The sequence below is a fragment of the Pantherophis guttatus genome, chromosome 4 (genome assembly GCF_059756535.1).
Source record: "Pantherophis guttatus breed Tessera chromosome 4, ASM5975653v1, whole genome shotgun sequence".
Taxonomy (NCBI): Eukaryota; Metazoa; Chordata; class Lepidosauria; order Squamata; family Colubridae; genus Pantherophis; species Pantherophis guttatus.
The window spans coordinates 57,925,132-57,942,566 of NC_142066.1; the positions used below are offsets into that span (position 1 = coordinate 57,925,132).

General features: G+C 40.9%; 1 protein-coding gene across 7 annotated transcripts in view; it reads right to left on the reverse strand.

The window, feature by feature from the left end:
- INTS10 (integrator complex subunit 10) overlaps positions 1 to 17,435 on the reverse strand; it is a 51,363-nt gene that overhangs the window by 19,934 nt on the left and 13,994 nt on the right. For 4 of the 7 annotated variants that reach the window (XM_034416078.3, XM_034416075.3, XM_087892226.1 and 1 more), the window contains 7 exons: positions 15,446 to 15,615; positions 14,719 to 14,852; positions 13,839 to 13,992; positions 13,300 to 13,382; positions 9,189 to 9,341; positions 6,494 to 6,602; positions 5,590 to 5,669 (listed from right to left, as the gene is read on the reverse strand). In XM_034416078.3, the coding sequence (XP_034271969.1) occupies positions 5,590 to 5,669; positions 6,494 to 6,602; positions 9,189 to 9,341; positions 13,300 to 13,382; positions 13,839 to 13,992; positions 14,719 to 14,852; positions 15,446 to 15,615 (883 nt within the window). The remainder of the gene's footprint in view (positions 1 to 5,589; positions 5,670 to 6,493; positions 6,603 to 9,188; positions 9,342 to 13,299; positions 13,383 to 13,838; positions 13,993 to 14,718; positions 14,853 to 15,445; positions 15,616 to 17,435) is intronic. The other 3 variants (XM_087892224.1, XM_087892225.1, XM_087892227.1) reach the window with 1 other exon arrangement.

Consider the following 17,435-nt stretch of genomic DNA (forward strand, 5'->3'; position numbering starts at 1 on the left):
AGTTATTAGGGTGGAATATACTGAAAAACAAGTGTTTACAGTTCTCAAAACAACTAAATGGAGCTTAGAATGAGGCTGACTCAATTATGTCCATATTATGTCTAATATGTTTGTGTTTAGTATTCACCATGAGGTAAAACTGAATCTTCTTTCAACTCACACTGGGTCAGCAGTTTCCTCAAATGTTAAATATGTATAGCAAAAGAGTCTTCACGTGCAGAATCCTACCTACAAAGGCTACTATGTAAACTGGATCCTTAGAACTATGGAAGTTTTTCTATGTAGAGCTTAAAAGAGTTTCCTCACTGCAAATGGACATGTGGTAATCATGAAGTTTGGAAACACAGCACAATTGGAAGAAGGGAGGATCTGTTACACTCTGTTCAAATAATAAGTACTGCAAACAAATATACTACCTAAATACAGAATGATTGTACATTGGGCTAAGAAGCAGATAAATATTAAAAATATGTAAGTTCCAGACTTTGGTCAGGTAGCATACATAGTATAAGTGACAAGAATTAATTTAATCTTGGAACATCTATTCAGGATATTTAAAAAAAAAAATTCTTATAAAATCCTTTTACCCAAAACATAGCAAAACTTTTCTATCATTTTGCAACATGGTTATAGAAGTGAAGCCATCCTTGGATGAATATTTCTCGAGAGATAATTCTGTAAGCTTTACATGTTATTTTAACATACATGTGTTAAGGAAGAATTTGGTATATATATATATCAGCTGATGAATGTATATTGTGGTATTGGAGTATTGCAATGTGCTCTACATTGGACTTCCCTTGAAAAGTATTCAGAAGCTACAGTTTGCACACAATGCAGCTGCTTGGACAGTTCTGAGACCTCCACGGTGGCCCATGGAACAGCTTTGTTATGTGAGCTGCACTGGCTGACAGTTTGTTTCTGGGTCCAATTCAAATTGTTGGTTATTATGTATAAAGCCCTTTATGGAATGAATCCGGGTTACCTGAGGAACCATCTCACTCTTGCCTCATTGAACCAGCAGAAGGGGCATGCTGCAGACCTTAACAACCAAGAAATTTTGGCTGTCAAGATCCAGGAGAAGAGTCTTTTCTGCCATAATGTCTACCCTCTGGAATATCATACCTCTTGGGGTGAGATCCATCCCCAACTCTTGGCCTATAAAGATCTTAAAACCTGCTTTGCCACTTGGCCTTGGAGATAGTGGTGTGTCATCATGGAGTAGGACATTGAATTAACAAGATCTCCCTTCCATCTTCAACATAACCCCCCACTATCTTAGCTATTTCTTGTTAATTTTATTGTATTCATTGCTTCATTGTTTTACTATTTTTTTTTATTTTTAAATTTATATACTGCCCTTCTCCCTGAGGACTCAGGGCGGTGTACATCCAGAATTAAAAAACATGAAATACAAATATTAAAAACAATTAAAATATATATAAATTTGGCCCAAAATTAAAAATACAAATCAATTAAAACATTTAAAATTTCTTCTTAAGCCAGCCCGGCTTGCTGGAAAAAGTGGGTTTTAAGGGCACGGAGGAAGGCACTAAGGTCTTGGATTCTCCTTATCTCTGGGGGCAACTGACTCCAGAGGGTAGGTGCCCCCATAGAGAAGGCCCTCCCCCTGGGAGTCACCAGCCTACACTGATTGGCTGATAGCACCCTGAGGAGGCCCTCTCTGTGGGAGCGCATGGGACGATGGGAGGTCATCGGTAGCAGCAGGCGGTCTCGAAGATAGCTAGGCCCGATGCCATGGAGCGCTTTAAAGGTGATAACCAACACCTTGAAGCGCACCTGGAAGACCACTGGGAGCCAGTGCAGCTCGCGCAGGAGCGGTGTTATATGGGAGCGCCATGCTGCTCCCATCACTACCTGCGCTGCTGCATTCTGGACCAGTTGGAGCCTCTGGGTGCTCTTCAAGGGGAGCCCCATGTAGAGAGCGTTGCAGTAGTCAAGGCGAGAGGTGACGAGGGCATGAGTGACTGTGCACAGGGAATCCCGATCAAGAAAGGGCCGCAACTGGCGAATCAGGCGAACCTGACAAAAGGTCCCCTTAGTTACAGCTGTGAGATGTTCCTCCAAGGACAGCTGCATATCCAGGAAGACTCCCAGATTGCGAGCCCTTTCTGTGGGGGCCAAAGACTCGCCCCCAATAGTCAGTGATGGAGTCAACTGACTATATCGGGGTGCCGGGAGCCACAGCCACTCAGTCTTGGAAGGGTTGAGCTTGAGCCTGTTCCTCCCCATCCAGATCCGCATGGCCTCCAGGCACTGGGACATCACTTCAAGGGCATCATTGGGGTGGCCTGGGGTGGAGATGTACAGCTGGGTGTCATCAGCGTACTGATGGTATCTCACCCCAAAGCTACGGATGATCTCGCCCAGCGGCTTTACATAAATGTTGAACAGAAGGGGCGAGAGGACCGATCCCTGCGGCACTCCACAGATGAGAGGCCTCGAGGTCGACCTCTGCCCCCCTGCCAACACAAACTGCGACTGGTCGGAGAGAAAGGAGGAGAACCACCGCAACACGGTGCCTCCCACCCCCAACTCTTCCAGCCGGTGCAGCATGATACCATGGTCGATGGTATCAAAAGCCGCTGAGAGATCTAACAGGACCAGAACAGAGGAGCAGCCCCTGTCCCGAGCCCTCCAGAGATCATCAACCAACGCAACCAATGCCGTTTCCGTGCTGTGCCCAGACCTGAAACCTGACTGGGACGGATCTAGATAAGATGTTTCCTCCAGGAATTGTGGGAACTGTCGCGCGACCACACTCTCAACAACCTTCGCCATGAAGCGAAGGTTGGAGACAGGACGGTAGTTGGCCAATATTGCCGGATCCAGGGACGGCTTCTTGAGGAGAGGCCTCACCACCGCCTCTTTCAAGGCAGCGGGGAAGTGGCCCTCACTCAGCGAAGCGTTGATAACACCCTGGAGCCAGCCTCGTGTAACCTCCCGGGAAGCCAGTACCAACCAGGAGGGACACGGGTCCAGTAAACATATGGCCGCACTAAGTCTCCCCAAAATCCTGTCCACATCATCGGGAGTCACAGCGTCAAACTCCTCCCAGATAACATTCTCAAGACTATTCCTCGTCACTCTGCCCTGATCTACCCAGTCAGAGTCCAAATCCCCCCGGATCTGAGTGATTTTGTCATACAGGTGTTGTCCAAAATCCTCCGCCCTGCCTTCCAAGGGATCCTCCCGCACTCCCGGATGGAGCAGGGAGCGGGTCACCCTAAACAGGGCGGCCGGACGATTCCCTGATGACGCAATAGAGGCGGAAAAGTAATTAAACTTTGCTGTCTTTATCGCCACTAGGTAGGCCTTAATATGCGACCTTACCAGTGTTCGATCAGATTCAGCGAGACTGGCCCTCCAACCGCTCTCCAGGCGTCTTTTCCAGCGCTTCATTTCCCTCAACTCCTCAGTGAACCAAGGAGCCGCACGGGATCGGCACTGGGTCAGAGACCGCAAAGGCACGACTCGGTCCAAGGCCCCACCAGCCGCCCGATCCCAAGCGGTTACCAGGTCCTCGGCCAAGTCATGTGCTAGAATCTCAGGAAATGGCCCAAGCTCCATCTGGAACCTCTCAGGATCCATCAGGCGCCTGGGGCGGATCCATCTAATTCGATCCGCCTCCCTGTGGCAGGGGGCAGCGGTTCGAAGATCCAGGCGAAGGAGTGAGTGGTCTGTCCATGACAAGGGTTCCATGTCTATATCCCCAATAACAAGACCACTCAACCACTGGCCAGAGACAAAAATCAGGTCCAGAGTGTGACCTCCCCTGTGAGTAGGGCCATGAACCAACTGGGTCAGGTCCATGGCCGTCATGGAAGCCATGAACTCCCGAGCCACCTCAGACGTTTCACCAGCGGATGGCAAGTTGAAATCACCTATGACTAAAAGCCTGGGTGTATCTACTGCCACCGTGGCTATCACGTCGAGTAGCTCAGGTAGGGCTATTGCCACGCGGCAGGGAGCCAGGTACGTAAGCAACAAGCCCATCTGAACCCCATGACCCCACCTCACAAGGAGGGACTCACATCCGGCTATCTGAGGGACAGTGGTCTCCCTCGGACCCAGATCCTCGTTAATAATAACCGCCACCACCACCCCTCCCCTCCCCTGGGCCCTCGGCTGATGGAATGCTCTGAAGCCTGAATTTTAATTTTTTATCCTATAGTTTTATCAGATTATGGGCTATCCAGAGTCACAGGATAGCAAGATGGATGGCAAATAAGTTCAGTAACAATCAATACCAGAATTGCTACCTGTACTAATTAATTAATTAGAAATCATTAGAAATCATCAACTAATTAATTAGAAATCACAGTGGGGCTCCAGGCTGTACAAGTATCAGCTCAGTCAACTTGCCTACCACGAGAATAACAATATGCAATAATGAAATGAACATTAGAGAAGTTGAAAGTACTAATGCTGCAATGTTCTCACTGTTAGCTAGTAATACACAATTTATCCCTATAATAAAAATAATTATTCCATTGCTTTACTCATGAAGTCAATCCCCTCAATGTTTTGAAAAAAATTATTAGCTTTATTTTTTCCAATCTGTTATACCTCCCTAATGTAGAAAATAATTGCTCCAACATTTGTCATGTACATGACACACTGAAGATTCATATTAAAAAATGAAGATGCCAATTCAAATCAATAAAATTTCACAAATTTGAGATTGATTGATTGATTGATTGATTGATTGATTGATTCAATTTATATGCCGCCCTTTTTCCGGAGACTCAGGGCGGTTTACAATGCGTTAAGGAATAGCCTTCATCCTTCTGTATATATCTGCTTAGTAGGGCTTTCGCCCCCCCGCAAGCGGTGTTCTTTTTTATATGAAGTCAGCTTATAAAATGACCTTGATAGTCGATTATTTTAGTTAATAGTCCTCACAAAGTACCTTCAATGTTGAGAGGACAATGAGATTTACTTCAAGGAGAGTTGGGACACCCCTGGGATTAGCATGAATTGAAAGGTCATTTTTCCTTCCACATTCTTTAACAGTGAAGGAATCATTTAATTCACATTCGGCTGGAAGGCCCCAGAAATATCCTGCTATATGACTGAGTTATCTTTCCTTTCCTAAAGAAGCTATCAGTATTTATAAGTCTCCTACAAATTTGATCTACAAATGGCTATGAAAAGATTCTTCTCAATAATGATGCACTTACTACAAGGAACATTTATTTAGATTGACCCCCACCAAATATATAGAAATGTATTTCTTTTTTAGAGATTACTTAGTAGTTCATTTTCCTATAAGAATGTTTGTTATTTTTCAGCGTTTAACTGGAAAACTGTTTAAACTTCAATTAGGACAGTGACTTCATTACTAACTAGTAATCAGGGTAACCATGTTTAACTCTCTTAAAATTCACTTATAGTTTATTTGATATCAATGATTTAATTAAGCTGATTTCAAGTTGTTTGTATCTTAATAAGCACTGCATTAATATATGCTAACATAGATACTGCGAACAGAATGAAAAATTGGAAGAAAATGTCAAAAAAATTATTACAGTAACAATTTACTTCACCACAAATAGAACAAATTACCTTAAAACAAGCTAACAGTAATCGGAGACAGTAAGGCATAACAGTTTTACTGGTGCATGGCCAAAGCTTCAGCTCTGAAACTAGAAAAATAATAGTTTTGAAAATATTAGAAGCAAATAGAATTAAAAGCAAGTATGACAGACTTAAATTTTTATTCATTTTAATATCTATAAAGTGTGTTTATGTTATAGAAAGTCAGATTCCAATTGAATGTTAGGAAAAAAGCCCTCCCAACAATAAGAGCAGTTTGATAGTGGCTGACTACATAGCATAATGTTTGGCTTCCTTTTCCTGGTGGTGTTTAAGCAGAAACCAGGTATGAATGCCTTAATTTACACTCCTCTGCTAAATAGATTACATTTCTTGGCATAAATGATTCTTTATTTGGGTAAGTATTCATATATCATTTTTACATCCAAGAATAGTAATGTAATTTATTTGCCTTACACTGTGATAAACTACTCAACTTTTGGTTATTTTCACCTGTATAGTGTGGGGGTGGGGGAGCAATTACTCCTAGACCAGATGCTACCATATATATCTCCTCCTACTGAAAGCCACTAGTAAGTTAGTAGAATCCAGGGAAGGGGCTTAATAAGAGATAATTCCTTTCTTACTATCACCGGTAATTCTAATGGTCTGTTATTTTCCCCCAAATTATCCACTCCTTTGTCCAGTTCTGGGAGTAGAGCACAAAACTATTTTAATATAAAATCTGTAAGTTGCTTTTACCCATAGTTCTTCCTAAAGGATAGCATATTTTCTTTGTCATTTTGTCAATAGCCTTTTCAGGATTTTACAGTTTTCAATATTTTTTCAGAAATCAATAATTTTAAAAACTCCAATTTACTTATTTCCCTATTCTTTTCTTCTTCTACAATTTGGAGATAAAGTAATAATTTACCTTTCCTGAATTTTGACTTTAATATAGGCTGATCTTCTTGTATTTTTGCTCCTTCTTGTATGGGAAGTGTCATGTAACACATTAAGTCAAGAATTTTTTCACAAGTCAACTACAAAGAAAAGGTGAGCTTCAATATATATGAAATGTCTATACATCAAAAATTACAACAAAGAAAATTAACTAGCAATTGTGTTACCATATTGTTCTTAGGAATGAGAGAGTACATTTATAAAATAATTTTATGACACCACTTCTATCAAGTGGGGGGAAAGCCAGTAGTAATAATATTAAAGAGTGAACACTGAAGACTACTATTATAGGTTATGCAACCAATATATGGCTTTCAGTTTTCATTTCCAGTTTTGCTCACAAAGAAAACTCCAGCTGATCTTGGTCAAAATAAACTTCAATCCTTTCAGCAGGGAGAAAATACTGAAATATTTGGAATTTTTTATGTCAAAAGTGCTGCTTAAAGAAAGCTCATTTTTGAAAGACAAGAATTACTGTTTAGCCACCTTCAATTGTTATTGTTAAATTAAAAGGTTGTGTTACTAAATATATACATTGCAAAAGAGACTGAGGCTGCTTAAGACAAACTGAGTAGATTTATGGATGAAATGGTATGTGAATTAGGCAGCCTCTCTATTCAGATTCAGCTAATGCACTACAACAGAACTTGAATTACAAATTGTTAAGCTGCAATGGATACAGTGTGATTCTTCTGCAAATTAAGTTTGCTAAGAAAAACCAATATATGCAATCACAATCACTTGTCTTTCTCTTAAGATTAAATAATAGGATTTAAAAATAGAACTGAAACGCACATCTCATTAACTATCACTTGGGATTTATAGGTAAAACTGGGAGAACTTAATGCAAGATCTGAAACGGGTGCACAATTCTAGGAGCACATATATTTGTAGATAGGTGGGTGAGTGGATGTAACCATAATTATCATCCCAAATCAAACCATTCTTTATTGATGATTCTAAGAGTTACTGGCCCAAAGTCACCCAGTCAGCTTCTGGGCCTAAATATAATTAATGTAATTTGTTTGTTTGTGTGAGAGTGTGTGTATAAATTGTATAATATACATATAGGGGGTCCTAGGTGCCTTCTGAGCTTACTTATTTTTTTGCAGAAAATTTCATTACCCTAACTAGGTAACATCATCAGTGCCACTGACTGCTGTTTTCTGTCAGTTTATATACTGGTGTGTTGCCTGTCTGTGTGGGTAGGAGCGGTCTTACAGATTCTTTGGCTCTTTGGCCGTTTCTTGATTGGGTTATTGCTTACTTGATCTGAAGTTAATCTATGCTGATCTGAGTGCTGATTACTAGTGGAGAAGTGCTGAAGTCTTTTTCTCTTTTGGGCTGGTTAATTGTCTCTTTTGCATAGTTTATAGATGTTGTTAATATCTATGTCTCTATTGATGGCTGATTTGTCAGAGTGCCAGACTTCTAGAAATTCCCCAGCATTTTTGGATTTGACCTGGTGTAGGATTGTTATATTTTCCCAATTAAAACTATGGTTAAATTTGTCTAGATGTTTTGAAATTAAAGAATTTTCACCATGTCTTCTGACTGCCAGTTGGTGTTCATGGCTATGTTCTGCCAGTCTTCTGGCTGTTTGTCCTACATAGTGGTTGTTGCAGTTCTTACATTGTCTGCTGTAGATAACTCTTGTTTTTTCTTCTGGGCTTGTTGTCTCTTTTAGTTTGCTTAGGATGTTTTCAAGGGCTTTAGTTGACTTGCGTACTACGCTGATTCCATGTCCCTGTACTGGTAGTTGTAGTTGTAGTTGTCTATTTGTGCAAATGAGACAATCAAAAGCCCAAAAGAGAAAAAGACTCCAGCACTTTTTCTAGTAATCAGGACTCAGATCAGCCTAGATTAACTCCAAGGTTAACTTCAGACCAACAATCAAGTAAGCAATACCCCAATCAAGAAACTACCAAAGAGCCATCAGTACACAGCCCAACCAAAGAATCTCTAAGACTGATATTTCCTAGGTAGGGTAATGAAACGTATGCAAGAAAACAAGCAAGCTCAGAGAGCACTAAGGATCCCATTTCAACACCGAGCTACAAATATTCTCCTTTATTAATATACATATAGTTTATGTTAACTATTTCCTATTTTCATGTAGAACCTGAAGATGGCACATGTAGTCCTCCCTTCTGCTACTTTATCCAACAATACAGTAATATTTTAAGGTAGAATTGGTTAAGAGAATGACTGGTCCAAAGTCCACCAGTGAACTTCTATGGCCAAAGATGAACTAGTCTCTGAATCCATAGTGTCAGTCCAACACCTTAGTCACCTCACTACATTGGCTATCATTGTAAATATTATCCATTATACTGGTGCAGTATATTCTTCAACTTGCATGAAAAGAAAGCAGATAACTATATATAAATGTATATACCGTTTCCACCAAAATAAGACATCCCCTGATAATAAGCCCAATCGGGCTTTTGAGCGCATGACAATAAGGCCAAGAGCTTATTTCAGGGTTCAAAAAATTATAAGATAGGAATACACGGTAGTATTCACTCATCCTAATCAAATTGAAAGTCAAATTCATATGCTAAAGTAATTGTAAAGATTTTGTCTAGTCTCAGTAACCTGCATTTCTCACAAATCCCAAATTTAGCAGTAAAAAGCAGGCAGGCAGGTAGGCAGGCAGGGCTTACATGGTATTCTCCAAGGGCAAAATGACAAGTCGCTAACTGGATTAGAGGTCGTTGATTTTCTAGTGATCCTTGCCCCATAATTTGTTGTGGAGAATGAGATCCTTGCAGAGCTGCTAAGTGATGTAAACTGGCAATTGCTTTTTTATATTGACCCTTTCAAAAGAATAAAAATCAAATCACTAAAAAAATGTTCCATTTTACAATGCAAATAATTTACAAAAGTTCCATGATTTCTAGATAGTAATTTTCATACAGATGTAAATATATTAATACTGACAGGTGCTGTATAATACACTTGCACAAGTAATTAGCTTCACACAAGTTTTTTATAGATCTTAAAAGAACCTTATAAAGTTGACAGTATTGTCCTACTTATGCTCCAGTTTTAAGAAAAAAAAATATGCTCAAAGGTCTGAATTTAGCATACTAAATTTATGAATTTATGAAGGAGGCAAATTTTGAATTAGCAGTTTTATAATTTACCAATATTTTATATTTTTTAATATAAAACATCAAAATGCTTTAGATATTTCTTCATTAAATCTTTTAAGAAGGGAATGCTACTTATTATTCTATCTATAATCCATTCAATTGTAGGGAATCAAAAAATCCAGAAGCATTTAAAACAATAACTGGTGCAAAAGCAAGCATGAAGTCCAGGAAGACTGGACAGTATTAGAAAGAAACTCAGACTGGCTCCCCCTCCCCAACTCCCCATCTCCAATTTCCTGGAGTATAATAGGGAGGGAAGGGCAAGTACAGGCAGATTTACAAGATTCTGTTTTTAGTCTATCTCAATGAAGTATTGTTCCATTCTTCTTTGGAATTTTCTTATAGAGCTATGAAGATTGTAAGATTACTTAAAATGTTTAGTTAAAACATGTCATCATTCATTTAAATCAAGATTCTACAAAATGATCAATATTGATAAATGTCTGGAGATCAATAGATGGCTGAAAAATGATAGGTTGTTTTGAATCTCCAGAGAGCTGCATTCCCATTCCTAATCCATTTGGTGAATGTTACTCAGGGCTGGATATTATCACTCACTGCACAGTCAGTCAGTTGTTTAGACTAAATTTGGCATTTTTACCTACTTATCAATTCCATCCCAAGGACCTCAGACAGGCAGACATTGTTTGATGGTGCTGGTATTAAAAATATCAATATTGAATGTAAGCTGTTCTGAGTAAAGCTGCCTTTAGTAATTGACAGATGGTGATTTTGTCAAGGCCAATAGTATTCAAATAGTGCTTCAGTTATTTTGGGGTTATCTCCAAAGTGCCTATTACTATTGGTACTGCATTTGCTTTCTTCAGAGCCATTCAATTTTTATTTATAAGTTTTTATATTTTTGTGACTTTCTCTAATTATCTCTCTTCTATTTTGCTGTCTCCAGTGACTGCCACATCCACAATCCAGGTTTTTTTGTCTTGCTTATTGACAATTGTTAAATCTAGAGCTAGGGTGTCAAACTCAATTTCATTGATGGCTGCTTCAGCATTATGCTTACCCTCAAAGGGCTGTGACTAGGTGGGCATGGCTGAATGGGAGTGACCATCTCGATGCTGTTCACTGGGCACGGCTGACTCAGGACAGCTGGATTGGGATGGAATAAGTCGCAATGGCTAACTCAACTTGGAACAATTCGATGCTCCATAAACTGCTCGTCTCCCCAAAATGCCAGCAGCCAAGCATGTGCATGCACATCACATTCCAAGTTTGGGGGCTTTTATCCACAGAGGAAGAAGGCCTTCTCCCGAAGTCCAGGCACGATTGGCAGTTTATAAACTCAGATGTGGATAAAAGTCTCCAAGTTTGAAATGGTGTGTGTGTGCAGCCGCATACGTGCACATGGCACACCAAAGGAGACATTCTTCTCCCAATTCCAGACATTGTTATCGTTTCCTTGTACAGTGTCCCCTCCCAGACACTGAGGTGAAAGACGATGCTGCTGCTTGTGGAAGCAGAGAAGAGAAAATTTGCAGGAAGCCGTTTGCTTCGAGTCCATCTTCTGCTTTGACAGATCTCTGGAGAGCAAGAGGCAGGAGAGCAGAGCTCCCTGGTACTGACGAGGGAGGCTGGCCCTTTTTAAAAGAGAATCCCCATTTCCAATCATGTATGGTAAGGATGCTGGCTTGTTGGGGCAGCCTTCCCTCATGCAGCTCCCCCACCACCCCCTTCTTCTCTCCAGAGATGTGTCAAGGCAGAAATTGGACTCGGAGAAAACTGCTTCCTGCCAACTTTCTTCACACTTCCACATGCAGCAGCAGGAGTAGCCGCCTCCTGTGGGGGACGAGGCAAGGCTGGAAGGGGTTATCCAGAGATCTCCAGTAGAGGAAAGTGACACCAGGGCAAGCGCCAGAGCGTAGTCCACCAGAGGAGCCTTGCAATCCCTCTCAGGCCATGTGGAGGACGCCCGGACGGCAGCACAGGCTGCCCGGAGCCCTGGGCAGCAGAGGGCCAGCACACAGCCTGGCCCTCGAGCTCTCGGAGTACTTGGAACCCATAGCCCAGCCCAGCCGTTTTCCTGAGAGGGCGCCCAGCTGCACTTACCTCCCCCCTCCCCTTGAGGCTGCTCTACTGTGCTCACTCTTCTTACCTAGGTTGCTCATGGTAGATGCAGGAGGGCAAAGTGCATGGGTCACAGGGAGGCCCACCCCCTCTCCATGTGCAGAGTGCGGCCGCGCAGGTGGTTATGGGAGCGATGTGGTGTTCCCATGTAACACCTCTCCTGCGCGAGCTGCACTGGCTCCCGGTGGTCTTCTGGGTGTGCTTCAAGGTTTTGTTTACCACTTCTAGAGCGCTCCATGGCTTAGGACCTGGATATTTACGGGACCGCCTGCTGCCACCAGTAGCCTCTCACCGGCCAGTATGCTCTCATAGAGAGGGGCTCCTCCAGGTGCCGTCGGCCAAACAGTGTCGACTGGCGGCCCCCAGGGGGAGAGCCTTCTCTGTAGGGGCACCTGCTATCTGGAATGAGCTTCCCCCAGAGATACGGAGAATCCCGGATCTACGCACCTTCCGCCGTGCCCTCAAGCCTTTTTTATTTCAACAGGCCGGCCTGGCCTAACTTTTCCCTTTTAACTTTTCCCTTTTAACTTTTTAAATTGTAAACTTTAAATTTGTCTTAAGAATTGGGGGTGTTTTAATTTGTCCCCAGGCCAAATTATTTAATGTGGTTTTATATTGTCTTTTAAATTTTGTAATCTATGTGTTTTATCTATGTGTTCACCGGCCTGAGTCCTTCGGGAGTAGGGCGGTATATAAATTTAATAAAAATAAAATAAAAATAAATGTGAAGAGACCTGGCTTTGTAACCAAAGCATCCTCAGAGATAAGATGGGAGAACATCAGGAGAGGCCAGGATGAGGGGGCAAAGGGATGGCAAAAGGGCAGCAGTGCTCCTGGTAACCAAGTGCTAAGGCAGGACTTCTCTCAGACTCTCACTCCCTCTCATTCCAACATCCTTCCCTCCTTCTTTTCTTCCTTTCTCCCTCCTTCCCTGACTCCCTCCTTCTCTTTCCTTCCTTCCTCCCTCCCTCCCTTCCTCCTTGCCAAGGAAGAGATGAAGGGAAGGGGAGGCTGCCAGTGGCGGTGGCTTTGCTATGCAAAGGCCAGTCCCAGTGAAAAGGAAGCACTCACAGGTTGTGAGGCTGGGCCAGTGAGCAGGTCATGGAGATGCTGGTGGTGAGCAAGGTGTTGACCTACAACTTTGTGGTGGCCATCCAAGCTTGAATGCGGGCAGACTTAGAACTGGCCTGTAGGGTGGTCCCCACCTGGAGACGGTGAGGGGCCACCCCTCTCACCTTGGCCCTGCCCCCTGGATGCATGTGCAGGTGGCAAGCACACAGGGCCTGGCATCCCTGGTGACCTTTTTGCCCCGCTTCCCTTTCACCCAGGAGGCCAGCCTTTGTGTGCTCAATGCCTCCCGTGTGCATCCCCAGGGGGGGTGTCCAGCCAGGCTGGGTCAGAGCCAAGGTGGCAAGGGTTGGCCCCTCGTTGTCTCCAGGGCAGGAGCTGATGAATTTGGGACCCTTGATCTAAATGCTTATGACAAAGGCTTAAGGAATTGATTGTAGGTAGGTCTGTTTGCTCCTGCACTTTTTACCTGATAAATAATCATATCTGTGAGGAAGATTCTCAACCAAAGCCAGGTATCTGTCTTCCAAGACACACAAATTCTTGTAAATTCTGTAAATTGAAGTGAAGTAGATTAAAATATAAAATAATGTCTTTGAAACAAAATGACATAAGATTCATCAATTTAAATTTGATTATAAACATGTTATATCTGCTTCTGATAACGTAAACAACTGCCCCAAGTTGCATTAGCTCCTTTGAAATATCAAAATATTTGATTTTCATATAGATACATAATCAAAAAGGGAACAGTTGCTCCTGAAACCAACAGCAATAGATTTATTTTGAAGTTCAGTGCATCATCAACCCAGTAAAAATGTAACAGTGTAGGTGTTAATAATAATTAAAATAATTATTCATTTTTAATTTAAGATTTTCAGCAAGTCTCATTCAAGGAAAAATTAATAATGCCTCCTTCCCTGTCAATCTAAGACCTAGATTCAACATAAAGAATTGGCAATTACAACAAACTCTCTTAAATATTTTTTTCATATTATAGTAAAGTACCTTTATCCAATGATTCCAATGAATGTAGAAGTTCCCAGCTCTCTCTAGCCAATCTAAAGCTCTCTTGTACTTCAACGGAATTTGGGAGATCTGTCGCATTTATTGTAATGAGCCTATTTTTGCCTTTCCCAGAAGGATCTTCATCATCAGAGCTCTACTCCAAAGACAAAACACAAAAATCCAAGCAGATCAAACCAAACTATAAAGTCATGCATTTTTCTGAGAGAAAAATAACCCATAGTAAAAATTTAAGTAATAACCAAAATTAATGGTATGGATCTTCCTTTAGTTGCTTGCCACATGTAAGTCCATCTTCAAATAAGCCATCCCTCAAAATTTTAACCAATACTATAAAATTGTGTGACTCTTGAATAAGATAACACTCAAAATGTATGTTTATTTTTCATAATTGGCTGACCCATCAGTAATCCCATGGATTATCCATTTTTCATATTTTGGTTAAAAAATGAGGGTCAGTTTATCTGCAGATGGACTTACATACAAGTATGATATTACAATACATACTCACAGATAATATCCAATCACAAATGAGTTGAACACATTTTATTTCTGGCACCAAAAATTCCTGGTTTATTTAAAAATACACACAGTAATCACCAATGGCCTTCCAGAAAAACAATGTTTTAACTATTCTCCAGACTGCTGTTAACAGTTGGGATTATTTTTGCCTCGGAATAAGATTTTCTAAAGACAGGAAAACACACTGAGAATGTATCTTGAAAGTTTAAAATTTCTCTTTGACAAGTTTATTTTGTGTATCAATCTATATCAGTATTTTGGAAAGAAAATGTTTGGGCAATGTTTCAAATGCTACAACAAATTACATAATATTTCTATAAAAAACAGGGGAGAAAATCACCATTGTTTTCTCTCTCCCTTCAGCAAGTTTCCGTTTCTTGTGAACATGTTTGCTACGTTCAATATCTGTATCACCAAAAACATTGGACACATCCTCGATGAGAATCAATGGAACTTGGTTTGAAGCATTTGATCCTAGGTGTAAAATGAAAAAATTACTTCTATTTTTCCTGTTATTATTGGTTTATGTAATATATGCTTCTCCATAAATTAGTTATTAATACCACAAATGTTTATGATCACAACACCACAAATGTTTATGATCAAAATGTAAGCAATGCTATATGTTTCTTTGATTAAATATTTAAACATACTTAAAAGGCTCCATATTAGGGAATGCTGCCATAGAAAAATTCCAAATCCCAGTTAGTCCTGATAATAGCAGAGGGTAGCTTCTGGCAAATTTTTCCTGCTCTCGAAAGGCAAAAAGAACTATGAAAACTATGAAAACATGCACACAGATCATGACCTTATGTCCAAGGCTCACATAGGAAGAAAAGGTGGATTATGCTAATACATAGTGCAGTTATCACTAGTTAGAACAGTTCAATAATTTCACATCATAATTAGATTTTAAGTGTAGTTTGTATGTAGTAAGTGTGGAAAATAGAATAGTGCAAATGCTTCATTTCAAAATGCCAATAACACTTATTAAGTTAGACTTCATACAAAAGTAATTCTGGCAAACCTGCCCAAATAGATACAGGAAGGGCAACATTTCAACCCACCCTGAAAAAGAGAAGGCTGGATGCTGCTGATATATTGGAATGCGTTCTTGAAGAAGACCAGCATTGTAGAATATACTACTTGGGTCTTGTACTTTGCATGAGCTTCATTATCATAATTACTTATGTATCTGCAGACATCTTTCATTTTCAGCAATATGTCACCAAAGCTTCTAAGGATAAAAGAACATTCAGTTATACTGGAATTTATAAAATACAATAATTGATTCTAAAAATCAATTTAATGGAAAAATAGAAAACCCAATTCCTGAGTATTTTCCTCTTACTTTATTCCCCCAAAATCCTATCCTCAAGTTATGTGTCCTTCTGAACAATATAAAATAAGGGAGGCTCATATATGCCAGCTAAAAGTGAGTACAAGTAGTCTGAGATACAAGCCACTTAACAGCCATTCAAAGTTAAAATAGACACCCTCCCCACACATTACATACAACCCCATTTCAAATTTATGGTGGCTCCAGCACCCCAGCATTCATTTGTCCTTATTACCTATCACAGGAATGCTACAGCACCCCTGACCTCTGTCTCCTCATCCCACTCTGAGAGGACCCCACAATGCATGGCCCTGCTTCCCATGTCACTGGAAGCAGTCACCATTTTTAACACAATTTCTTGTGGAAATGGCTGCGCTTTCAAAGCTTTCCACTCCAAATCAACTGGCCACTAAAAGACTGAAAACCTCTCCTCCTTCTTGCTAGCCTTTGGTAAAGGCTACAGCTTCAGAACTGGCTTCCTAAAGCCTTTCTACTGCTTAACCCCCTCCCTTTCCCAGAAACCCACATTTCTTCAATAGAGGGGGGAAAAAAAGCTGGGAGGACAGACTTGTTGGCCTTTCTCCCCCAACCAATAGGTACTGAAATTAAATTCTCCACCTCTGCCCTCCAATCGCTATCACTTTTAAAAACCTCATTTACTAAATTTACCACATGCCTGGAAAGGTGACAAATCTGTAAGATATTAACCTTGATGAGCGACTCCAGGCTGAAGAGTATAGAGGAAAGAAAGGAAGCAAGCAAAGAAAATCTTTCTGTAGCTTGCTTGTAGTTGAGTTCAGGTCTAAAGAAAAAGCTATTACTGGATCCTAAAGGGAGTTAGAGAGGCAGTTTGTTTGGGAACCTTTGGAAAGCTTTTTGCTGCCTATATGACTGCCATGTTCTGCCATGTTCTTTGATGCACACTTGGGCTGTAATTGCTTTTGCTTTTGGACTGAACTTTTTCTTCAACTCAAAGGGGGGGGAGGGGAGATTAAGTAAGGGAAAGGTTAAAGGATGTTCATCCTGAAACTCTCATTTTACAGTGGCTGACTTCTTCAAAGGCTAGCAAGAGCCAAGAAAAGATTGCAGTCTCTCCACAGCCAGCTGATCAAGGCAGAGGCCCAGCTTACATGCTCAGCTTCATCAGCCAGATTCTGTAATGGTCGTGAGTGTAAAAAATGGTTGTGAGCCACTTTTTTCAGTGCCATTGTAACTTTGAACAGTCACTAAATATATTGTTGTAAATCGAGGACTACTTGACTTTCAATATAGATAGCCCTTCTTTAGAAAACATAATTGGGACTGGCAATTCCATCACTAAGTGAATCTGTCACTAAGTGGGAAATCATGTGACTGTTTTCCTTCTAAAAACTGATAAGACTAACCAGTTTCATCCTTTTACTTTTGTATGCCTCCTAACAACTCCTCCACCCTTTACATTCACCTTGGCATTGGAATAATTAACAAGAATGAAATTAGTGTTTGTATTCACATTCATTGAAATGGGATTACAAGACAGTAATCAGGCACACAATGGGGAATACACATCAAAACCAATGTGCCAGCATGCTATGAAAAATCTTGGCATATTCTTCATTGTGTGTCTCCTTATTCTTAATCTCCCAACTCTTAGGCTAGTAGCTTATAGCCTTAGTTTGCTGAGATATCTGTCTATTTATGTATAAAGAAAAAAAGAACTCAGCTTGATTTGATTTTAG